Source organism: Betta splendens, chromosome 22, assembly GCF_900634795.4.
Source record: "Betta splendens chromosome 22, fBetSpl5.4, whole genome shotgun sequence".
Taxonomy (NCBI): domain Eukaryota; kingdom Metazoa; phylum Chordata; class Actinopteri; order Anabantiformes; family Osphronemidae; genus Betta; species Betta splendens.
Genome location: NC_040900.2, coordinates 10952684 through 10964014, shown reverse-complemented (window position 1 = coordinate 10964014; position 11331 = coordinate 10952684). Strand labels below are relative to the sequence as shown.

The window sequence follows — 11331 nt, the reverse complement described above, 5'->3', positions numbered from 1 at the left end:
CTGTGAATTACTGTCACCTTGTATGTGATGCTTTGTAAAATGAAATCATCTCATGCTGGGAGATGGAAAGCTCCTTGACCTTCCGAGGAATCTCTCATATGTATTTCACATGCATTTCTCATTGTCAGCCTCCCCGGCCGACGGCGTCCTTCACGCTAACCCGGTCGTCTTTGCTTTCTTTCCACCTGCTACCCCGCTGCTGAAGTTGGACATCGGATGTGAGGCTGAGTTCTGCATGAAGGCAGGAAGGTCTAGACAGACACGCGCTGACCTCAGCGTTAACCTTGGCTACACAGCATCACCAAATAAGTGTTTTTACCTGCAAATGATCATAAACAAGCATTAAACAGCCATTAGTTTGCTTCATGTAAACCAGCTGCTGTCACATAAATAAGTCAAACTTGCATTTGATTAGCAAAGTAAAGTTTGCCATAAAACTATACAGTATATAATCTATTTTACTTAATCTATTCTACATTGAATTTCCTGGTGGTTATACATTTTTTTATTTGCTTTAATGTTTATCTTTGTTTGATTTAATACAATAATGGTGGTCTGCGGTCTGAGCTCAAGTGATTCAAGCATTCTGGTCCACCAATATACAATCACAGATGCACCTACTGATGTTAGCAGATTCTAAATGATGTTGGACTTTTTATTCTAAGAAACAATGTTCAACGTGCATCTACTGTATCGTGTGCTTACCTGCTCTGTTCCAGCAGCTCCAGCCATAGTCCAGTTTAGAAGCAGCTGTAACGGGCGACTTCACGCGTGTGAAGGTCACCGCTGCGATTGAGCCGTGCAGCTCACGTTAAGTTGGTGAAGTAATTTCCGACTCAAACCATTTTTCACTTGTGAGTGATGCAGACGTTTATCGCCGGCATCTCATCAGTAAATGTTGCTTCCTTTCTTTCTAAACTGTCTTTAATGAGTCCGACAGTTTTGTGAATTCACAGAGAAAAGAGTTTCATATCACCATTGTAGCTGGGAGGACAAAAGAACGAAGCCTTGATCTGTCATTCGCTCCCGCTTGACTTCAAATGTTTTGCAGTTTGACTTGTGAGGCACTTTGAAGGTTTGCGATAAATACAAAGCGTGACAGCGCGGGGCTGGCAGACCAAGCGAAGGGCAACGCGGTCAATCAAAGGCCAGCTTTTCTCTCTCAGCCCCTGCTTCGGGGTCTTCCTAATGGTAATTCTCTGATTTGACTTTGATGTGCCAATTTGTGTCTGATGAATAATTGTCTGGTTTGCTGATAACTTGTGGGAGTCAAGTGCATTCTGCTGGCACTCAATGCAAATGGGAGATATTTGGGCCCTTCAAATCACGACAGTAGCCCCTCTACATGTGCCTCTCTATTCCGTGAGTAAACTGATCAATTAGCTGTGTTTGAAGAAGCCATTTTTGATTAGAGCAATCAGTAAACAGCAAGGCCTCTCCATGATTGTCCCCTGATTAGATGAGTTGTCACTTGAGAAGTTGTTGGAGATCTTAATTTATGGCCTTATATCACTGAAAAGTATGGTAATTACCTAATCCATTCTCCACAGTCCAGCACTTGGATTACGATTCGTCCATACTGTGAGTGTTAAAACCTCATTTCGCCTCCCGAAGTTTCCAAGGAGTCTCTGAATCAAGTGAAACCATCATTAAGGTGAGAGTGGACAGCACTGATTCCAGTGGTGACGACACCAAGACGGCATAAACAACACACTAAAAAATATATATGATCAATACACTTTTCAGCAAATGATTTTTTACTTCTCCTGCAAAACTTGATGTATCGATCTTTTCATTAACCTGACGGCTCGAGCAACAGGCTCAATGTTCATGAATTATAAAATAATCTGCATAAGGGAACGTCTTATTATTCACGCCCCTCTTGAAGTGTCTGTGCATTAAAACTCAATTAACACTAAAGACCAGTTAATGCTGTGAAAGACTGAAATAAGTGATCAATTACTACACTTGTGCAGAAATGCAGCAAATCTGGTTTTCAGATTAAATCTAATTTATATTGGATGCACAACCATCAGCCACGTGGCTGTTTAGCTGTTTGACTGTGTGAAGTATGTTTGAGTTTGATATTTTGTCTATTTTAAAAAACTTTTCCAGTGCGTTCAGAGTTTAAATTTCAGAAATGCGCTTTGCACAAATGAAATTAATTAATTGACGGATTGGTTCATTTTCAGAAATTCGGTGAATCTAAAGTAATTATAGCTTCATAAATGGATATTCTGCCTTTTAATAGGTGGAACCCGAGCACAAGTAAAACATCGATATTCAGCTTCATAAAGCCACACAGGTATCAGACAAAATGTTGTATTTAACACATTAAGGTTATTGGTTTTCTGCAGAAATGGAGAAAAAAATGACTTTACCAGTAATAAAATGCATGTGAACCAACATGATGTGTTTTAAAAATAGTTAAGATAGTTTTCAGCACCTCATTATTGATAAGACCATTCAGAATTCATACATTTAAACTAAGAGAAATGTAGCAACATGTGGCTGTATAAAAAAGTTCTCGTGATGTTGTTCAAGACAAGACGCAGCACAGTGTATTGACCACCAGATCCTCAAAAGATGCCTTAATCAATACAGCAGACAGCGTAAGTAGACAGGGGAAGGGTGTGTGTGTGACACAAAGCCAGGATTAGGCCTGATTAGGGCAGTTTTAACATGTCCTGCTGATTAGGGGCCAGTGAATCTGACCGCTAATTAGCTGTGGAGTGTGGCTGGCCGCACAGACAGGACGGCGGCGGGAGGAGGGGTTAGCAGCCCCGCTCCCTGGACCCCTCCGCCTCAAAAGGCTCCGGGGCCCTTTGATTGGGTGTGCTGCGCTGTGGAGAGCGGAGCTGAAAAAGAGTCTCATTTCCCCTTTTGCTGTACCACTACCCCCTGCTGGGTGGAGTCAATGTAGCCTTTCTGTGCCTTCGTATGACCAGCTGGCGACAACAGGGCAAATAAACACTCCAGAACCGCTGGCCAGTACGAGTCCCCATCTGAAACAGAGCCTTTGTCCTGTGTGGATTGTGCCCTAATTGGTGTCCCAGAGACAAAATCTCAGCGTGACTGTTATTTGCACTGATGAGGTTTTAACGGACAGATAATACACAGCCGATACAAGTTACGAGCAAATAATAGACTAGAGTTAAACTGGGAGGAGAATCAAGACAGGTTCATCTTAAATCCATAGAAATAGGACCAACTCAGTTTATCACTCAGCAGAAACCAAACAGTAACTCATTTTATTTTGAAAGTCCAAACTTTGGTCTTTAAATTTTGTCTCTCTTCTTATTGTGGATATATATATCACCCCTTGGAACAAGTTCACTAGGTCATTGTGTTTAAATCAAGCAAAAAAACAAAACTCAAAAACTTCCCCTCTGGGACCCCCCCTGACCGCAGCAGCGCCAGAGGAAGCGTAAAGGCAGCACACAACTCAGGGGCATAATCCTGTTTGTCCTTGGGGTCACATGCTCTACAGAGTTAAGATTTTAAGCTACAGTCTGGAAGTTTATTTGGGGGGGGCAAACAGCGGTCTAATTGTAAGTCCCTCTGGAGAGCAGTCAGTGTCTCCTGCTGAATGCTGGAGAGGAGACAGGTTGCTGCAAGATGATAATTGAAAAGAAAGTGGGTGGTCCTGTTTGGCCCCCGTGGCCCCTCTGGGACAGTTATATAGAGACTCCTGCGCGTTTTGGAGGGGGCAGATTACTAATGTTATATTTGAAGAAACGATTATGTCCTTCTGGGCTTAATTTGACAGAGTGGCGGCTGTTTCTGTTATCTTTTTCCATTCATGTGTGTGTGTGGGTGTGTGTGTGTGTGTGTGTGTGTGTGTGTGCGTGTGTGTGTGTGTGCGTGTGTGTGTGTGTTTGGCTGTTGGATCATTGTACCCCCCCCCCCCATTAACTAGTTCTGAGAGCATCCTTTGCTCTTATTTTACAAACATGTTTAAAACATTGCCCTTGAATTCCCCCAATGCTTTTCACGTGTTCCGACCGGCTCGTGTGTTTCTGTCTTGTGTCTGCGGCTTGTACACCTGTTTGTCAGATCAGAATGATGCACGACTTCATATCCAGAGACCCTATAAATAGCTAGAGTCTATTTTAAAAGAAATTAAACAATTACAGAATAATTAGACACACACACACACACACACACACACACACACACACACACACACACACACACACACACACACACACACACACACACACACACACACACCGTGGATGACTATGCCCCCTGGCCAACACACACTGATCTTATCCATTGCCTACCTTCATTGAACTGCTCTCCAGCCCTGGCCCTATTAACCAGTAATCCACGGACTGGCAGCTGGCCATTACCGTGGCAACGGCGAGCTGGGAGAAAACTGCTTGCTGTTTCAGAAGTAAAGAGGAGTGTAGTGAAGGACAGAGATGAACTCTTTTATCCAGTAAATGTGTCTTTTTCAAATTACTGAGCACACAAACCCATTTTTTTTCCCCTCCGTACTCATTTTTGCTTCACCTCTTTACATATTTGAACGCGACGTTAAAAACGTCTTTTATGGACGTTTGATTTTCTTTCTGTTGCTCCAGGCGAAGCCCATTACAAGGATGGTGCACAATTATATCATGCGTAGCCCTGCTGATACACCAGACACATGGGCAGGAGCATTCTGAATAGCTTACAAATCCTTTGCAGAGAAACTTGTCCTTCGCGGCATGAAAACTATTGCTTACTGATGTTTACAGGCTGCAGCCATTTCAGTGTGTGAGTTAAGCCTCCGTGGCGTTTTACAGCATATCTGCCAATAGACGCCTGCAGATAGATGGACGGCCTGCAGAAATGCATGTTGCTGTGGAATTTGCGGAATAGCGGCTCGTTCCTCTGAGACAATGGCGAGCTTTTGTCCACTGCGTTGCGCCGCCCCGTCCGGCCGGTGCTCCACAGTTCGGACGCGTGCTTGAAAGGCTCATCCAAACGCGCACGGGAGGCTTGCGGATGCGCTCTCGCCGTATCATTGTGGGGAGTTTCTAAAGCGAGACTCCGAAATATGCGACGGCGCTTAATGGAGGGACTCCGGTGCGCCGCGGCGGCGTCTCCGCGGGCCGTCGGACGGGAAGAGTCCGTGGGACCTAATGAGGCGTCACTAATGGAGGTCCCACAATCACGGGTGCCATGCTGGAAGCGCCGTGGCGGGACAGAGCGACCATTGATTCTTGCTTCAAACCTCTTGAGTTCCTAATCAGCTTCTTTGGTTGTGCGTTTCGGGCCCGACCGGCCCATTGTGGCCCTGTGTCACCGCGGGTCAGGCCGTAGTTATTAGTGGCGACTGAAAACAGTTTCTCCAGCTACTTGTGGGCGAACTGAATAACATGCATAGGGGGACTTGAAGAGGGGGATTACTGGCAGTGCAGCGAGCTGCGGCCCCGGCGCGGGAGAGAATGTGACATGGTTTTCTAATAAGGGATGCTGCCCCCCCCCGCCTCCTCCTCCCAACCCCAAACACACACTTATAACCTGGCCTTACATCATTCATCCTCTGCCCCCCAAATCCTGGTACAGACCGTTGTGAGCAGCCCTCAAACGGTTGCTTTGGCCCTGCGGTGCCTCACATCGCCAAAATGGTATTCATGATAAGCAATGGAATTAGCCACTGCCTAAGAGTTCCTGTTATGTTCAGACCAAAGCCACTGGGAAACTGTTGTGTGCTGCGGTGTATTTAAATTCATGGAAATCTATGAGACCGAAGAGTCGTTTTGCACGTTTTCCATCGCTTGAAAATTGTCTTTTTAAGACACTTTTCTCGCTTCCCGGGTGCAAACACGGAGTCTTGCGTCGGCTCCTCCCCTGCGAGTCGAAACTAATCCTTTGGCCGCGGGTCGGTCCTAGAAAAGACAAAGACCGTCTCAATCTTGCTGGAATTTCCCGAAGCAACAACATGAAAGTCCAAATCCTCCCGTTGAGCCCCCCCAAAAAACGCGTCCACCGTGAGGGTCATGTGTTCGGCCATGGTTTCTGCGTAAACTATGCAACCAATAATGTTGAGCCGCCGCCAATTAGCGTTCCCCAGGTTGCTAGGTCGCCCTGGTCAATTGAGGAACACATCAATAGGACTTGAAAAGGTTTCTCTGCGATCAGACCTTCTGACATATTAAGTAGAAAGAGGGGAGGAATGGAGGTGGAGGGGGGCGCACGTCTGCCTGGTGAGTTTGGAGGAAAAGAGGCAGTTTTACGTCAAACATGACTTTTTCGTTTTCTTCCTTTGTGACCAGCCGATCACACAGGAAAGCTGCGAGCGTGACCTTTGAACGGGAGTTACACCACACGGCGCCGCAGCCCCGAAACTTTCCAGGCCCAAATGATGACGCCAGCACCAATTACAGTGGCCAACATGTCTCATATACTCTTACAAAGAGCAGTAGCCCCCAATAAACTGAGAGAAGCAACAGGCACAATAGCAGGTGATTACCAAGCATAGCCTATTAGTGAGCCATAACTATGGCTATTGAAAAGAGAAAAGAATGGCTTCACCTCCACTTTCATTTCATGTGGTCCGCCGTCAAAAAGCTTTGTTGACAGCTCATTCATGCCCTCAATTTGGAAACAAAATCTATTAGAAACATCTCGCGGCATCAAAGTGTATATTGTGGAATGTATTTCTCTTTTTAATGCTCTTATCAAACTCCCTCCTGATGGAGTTCAGTTCCAAATGTCAGGTGCATATTGGCTCTGATGCTTTCTTCAAGTGTAGGGATGATAGCACATATACATACAGCTGCCAGGTATGTGAAGGGGTTGGAAATGGAGGCTCTCCAAGGTCTCCATTGAGACACACTGATAGCCATCATCATCATCACAGGGTGTCATCAGCAAGGGGATTGAGAAGTCATTTCAAAACGCGTTTAAATGACCACAGGAAATGAAATGTTAGGCGCTATTATCAGCCGCCGCTGGTGTAAAGAAGGTGGTGGAGGACAGAAGCAAAGGGGAAGCAACACTGATGCTAAGTGATGACCTTAAACACTTTGGAGTTTGTTTACTCAAATCATCCATCTTCTAAAGAGACGGATCGTAACGAAGCCACTCTGTGCGCATGCAATATGTGTGTGTGTGTGTGTGTGTGTGTGTGTGTGTGTGTGTGTGTGTGTGTGTGTGTGTGTGTGTGTGTGTGTGTGTGTGTGTGTGTGCGAGTGTGTGTCAAATGAAGTGAAGTGAGAGTGTTCTGCTGGCTATTGCAAACATCTTCTGTCGTTTTTTTTAATGGATCAGAAAAAGACGTGTTTTTTTACAATTCAAACCGCAGTAATGTATAAGTATATCTACTGTAGTACTGGTGCTAACGTCACAGGTGTTTGTCCTATAAATGCTTCAATTGTTTTCTCATGTAATTCTTTCCTCTGAATTCATGCTCATGCTACTTCTGGCATTTTTACAGAACCTAGCGTTGCATATTAAACGTAATCTGACGAAGAAATGCGTGCAAAAAACAGACTTCTGTAAAATCCGACATTTAGGAATAGGACCGTATTTTCGTTTTTTATGAACGCACAAACAAAATAAAGAATTTCTATTTAAAGATGAAATGCCTTAGATGACAGAATCCATTTGAAATTGAAAACAAAAGTATAGAGGTATTATTATTATTATTATTATTATACAGGTACAAATTGTAGGTAATATCAAACAATTATAATACATGCGTCTAGTAAATCCGCAAATAATAATAATAATAATAATAATAATAATAATAATAATAATAATAATAATAATAATAATAATAATAATAATAATAATAATAATAATAATAATAATAATAATAATACACTTTTAGGCAATGTATGGCTTTCAGCATTTTGTCGAAACTCCAACATTAAGTACGCTACGATGAGGCGTAAGAAACTGTAAAAAGTGAGATTTGCTTAAGCAGCAACTAAAGACTTGTAAAGCGTTAAAGCAGCGGAAAGTGTTTACATGTGAATTTGAAAGGAGCGGTTCCCTGGTCTAAAGTCTTGCAGACATCTTCCATGAAAGGCAGCCCTCCAAAATGTCACCCGAACAATACTGGCTCCCTCATCGACCTTGCTTTCCAACTCAATTTGGTCTCAATCACAACATAATGAAAATGCACTCCAAAACAGATCCCTTTAAAAAAATTACTTCCTCGGCAATAGCTCTCACACTTCAAGTTATTTATTGTTAACGTTCACTTGGTTTTGAAACATATACAGCAGCCATCACGCATTTTTTCCTTTTTAACTTACAAAAGAATAAAGAAAACATAAAGTTGGACGCAATAACCAATATTATACAGTTAAACGCATTCGTGTGTGTTAGCCAAATATACAAGTCCCTACTTTATTCAATAAGTCTAAATGAATACATTAGTTTACAATATTAATATCATAAAATACCAGGGTATCACTGCAAATAGGGAGTGGTGGCGTGGTGAACTTCAAACCTGATCCCACCTCTCCCCCAGTCCGAACTCAAGTGAAGCAGCATTCGTGTTTGTTTCAGCAACATAGACTACGTGTTAAAACACCGTGGGGAAGGTCCAAAACCATGGATTACAAAAGGTCCAGCAACGGCATAATTGCTTTCGAGGGCAGCCATTTCTGCAATGTTCAAAAATAGACTCCCCTCTCAGAGACGTCAAGAAAATGTGCCCTGATCAGCTGGTGCGCCTCTGCGCGCCTCGCGTATGCTTCTACATGCTCGTCCTCGGGCTCATCCGCAGGTTCGCTTAGAAAAGGTGGAAAAGTGTCAGCACCGCGTGGGGTTATTATAGGTCCTACCACGTTCTGCCGTAGAGGAGGTTCGAGCTGACCATGTTACTGGTGTAATCTACCGCGGACGTGTCCATCTGGGCCAGGTTGAGCTGGCTGTGCAGCGAGGGGGGGCTGGGCGACATCTCCTCCAGCTCCAGAGCGTTCACCTGCTGCTGGTTCTGATGCGGGCCCAGGTTGCCGGTCGCGGACGCGAGCACCACCCCGGCTCCGTTCTGTTGCTGGCTTTGCTGTTGGCTCTGTGGCACCTGCTGCTGGTTCGGCGTCGGAGTGTTCGAGCCGTTCTGGCACGGCTTGCCGTCCTTCACCAGAACCGGCACGGCCACGCGCCTCGGGGACTGCGCCTGCTGCTGGCACAGGGTGCCGTCCTGCTGCTGCTGCTGCTGCTGCTGCTGCAGCTGCTGCGCCGCCTTGTCCTTGGCCTGGCGCTTCATCTTGTACCGGTGGTTCTGGAACCAGATCTTGACCTGGGTCGGCGTCAGGTGAATCATGCTGGCCAGGTGCTCCCTCTCGGGCGCGGACAGGTATTTCTGCTGCTTAAACCGCCTCTCCAACTCGTAGACCTGAGCCTGGGAGAACAGGACGCGCCGTTTCCTCCGGGGCGCAGCGTGGAGAGCAGGCATGGACTTGGTGGCGTCTGCCATCCCTGTGAGACCCCCCATGCCGGTCATGTTCATACCTGTGGAAGGTCCCATGAATCTAGAAACTTAAACATATACATACATATACGTGCGTTCAATAAACAGAAGAGGAGAACACTGTTTCGCCTGAAGTAGCCTTGAATTATTATTATTATCAGTTTTATTGTTGAGGTTGGAAAAGCAAAATAATCCACATAATAATAATAATAATAATAATAATAATAATAATAATAATAATAATAATAATAATAATAATAATAATAATAATAATAATAATAATAATAATAATAATAATAATAATAATTTTACTCGTAACAGACTTGAAATAATGATCTCCTTTTCAGTTTAAACATCACAATTACTATTTTAAGTAATTTAAATATATATATTTCTTTAAATGAATGAATAATGTTATATTATTATTACAACAAAACGTTGTTTCCATAAATACCATTAGCTCTTTTAAATAAATACAAAACGATACACATCCAGCCCTGTGCGTTTGCGTTCATCCCTCCTGAAACTCCGATTTAATTTCGTTATATAAAATAAGCCAAGTAAACGGGAAAGGCAGAAAAGTGTGTATAAATGGAGAAAGGAACTTACTTGTGGAGTATCTGGGATCCGGGTTGGCGCTGTACCACCCTGTTGCTGCTGCACTATTCCGCATGCTTTCCTGGTACGACGGTAGGTCTCCCATGTTGCCAATGCTTCCATTGCAGTATCCCCCCATAGCGCTGTGGGAGAACTGGGAGACCGTGTGCGGCATGTGGTACGTGGTGGCCACGGTGGCGTTGTGGCCCATGGAGTGCTGTTGCATGCCGGTCTGCGACACCTGCGGCTGTCGGTAGGCTCCCAGTGGAGAGGTTAGGTTCCCCGCGCCGTCCATGCCACTAAACTTCTTGTAGGTCTCCTCGATTGGACTCAAAATATCTGTCACTGAAAAAGGCGTTGTATGCTTTGGGCTCAACGACATGATTCAGAAAGCAGGTGGATTTTTGTGTTTGAGCAGATCAACCGTGTTGTTGTATCGGCTCTCTCCTTGGTGGATGTCTACGTAAGAGAGTGCTTGTAGTGCGCCTGAGATCCTATTGATCGCCTTGGAGAAGGAGGCGAGCCCAGGGCGCTCTTAGCCCGGGTTTATTGGAGCCAGGAGCCAGGTTTACGACAAACACAGGGGGCGGAGCAAAACTCCTAAACCAGCAAACAATAGTCATTGACATTTTGAGGATATAATTCATGAAAATACACTTTGCTTTATATCGAGCCGTATGCGTGAATAAAACGACGTTATATGTAAAGAATCCTTTCATTTGTGGCGCCCAGACGCAGGTGAGAATAGCCCATTATGTGGCGCACATCAGCTGATCTGATCACATATGACTATTTTGCGTCAGGAGGGAATTCCACTCTTTCTAGAAACTTTGAGAGCACTTTGAACAGACATGAGGGCCACCGAGTATCATCAGAGAGGCACAATGAAGTTGTATGACCATCTCATTTATTCTTCTTAAGCATCATTTTGCCCCAGCAGAGAGGGACAAGTCCAAATAAGCTCAAACAGACCAAATGCTGAAAGGCACCGGCAATAGGGACCCAGCCTGTGGGTATATTACTGACGTCCACGATCACGGAGGGAGGGCACAATGCATCGGGTTTGTTGATTTATATGTGACAAATAAATAAAAAAAAAATATTTAAGATGTCATAATTCTTGATGCAACTACATTTGGAGACCACAACGTGAGCTTCAAGTGTGGTCAATGCGCATTTGGAGGCACTTTGCAGTCGTGACCTGACATTGTAATCTCTGAACGAACCGATGGGCGCCAGAAGAATCGCGCGCGGGGAGACACGCGGCGGAGGAGGTCAAATGAGAAAAGACACAACAAACCGCAACAATGAGC

At 44.6% G+C, this 11331-nt stretch overlaps 1 protein-coding gene across 2 annotated transcripts; it reads right to left on the bottom strand.

Annotated features, from left to right (window-relative positions):
• Positions 1 to 7830: 7830 nt before the first annotated feature.
• nkx2.4a (NK2 homeobox 4a) lies at positions 7831 to 11113 on the bottom strand. Of its 2 annotated transcripts, none has more exons than XM_029138887.3 (2): positions 10031 to 11113; positions 7831 to 9489 (listed from the first exon to the last, which is right to left on the bottom strand). In XM_029138887.3, exons 1-2 carry the CDS (start codon positions 10398 to 10400, stop codon positions 8789 to 8791), a joined length of 1071 nt encoding a protein of 356 aa, XP_028994720.1. In that variant the 5' UTR covers positions 10401 to 11113; the 3' UTR covers positions 7831 to 8788. The 2 variants fall into 2 exon arrangements, with proteins under 2 accessions (XP_028994720.1, XP_028994721.1); XM_029138888.3 differs by having other exon boundaries at positions 7832 to 9462; positions 10031 to 11110.
• Between the last annotated feature and the right edge of the window lie 218 nt (positions 11114 to 11331).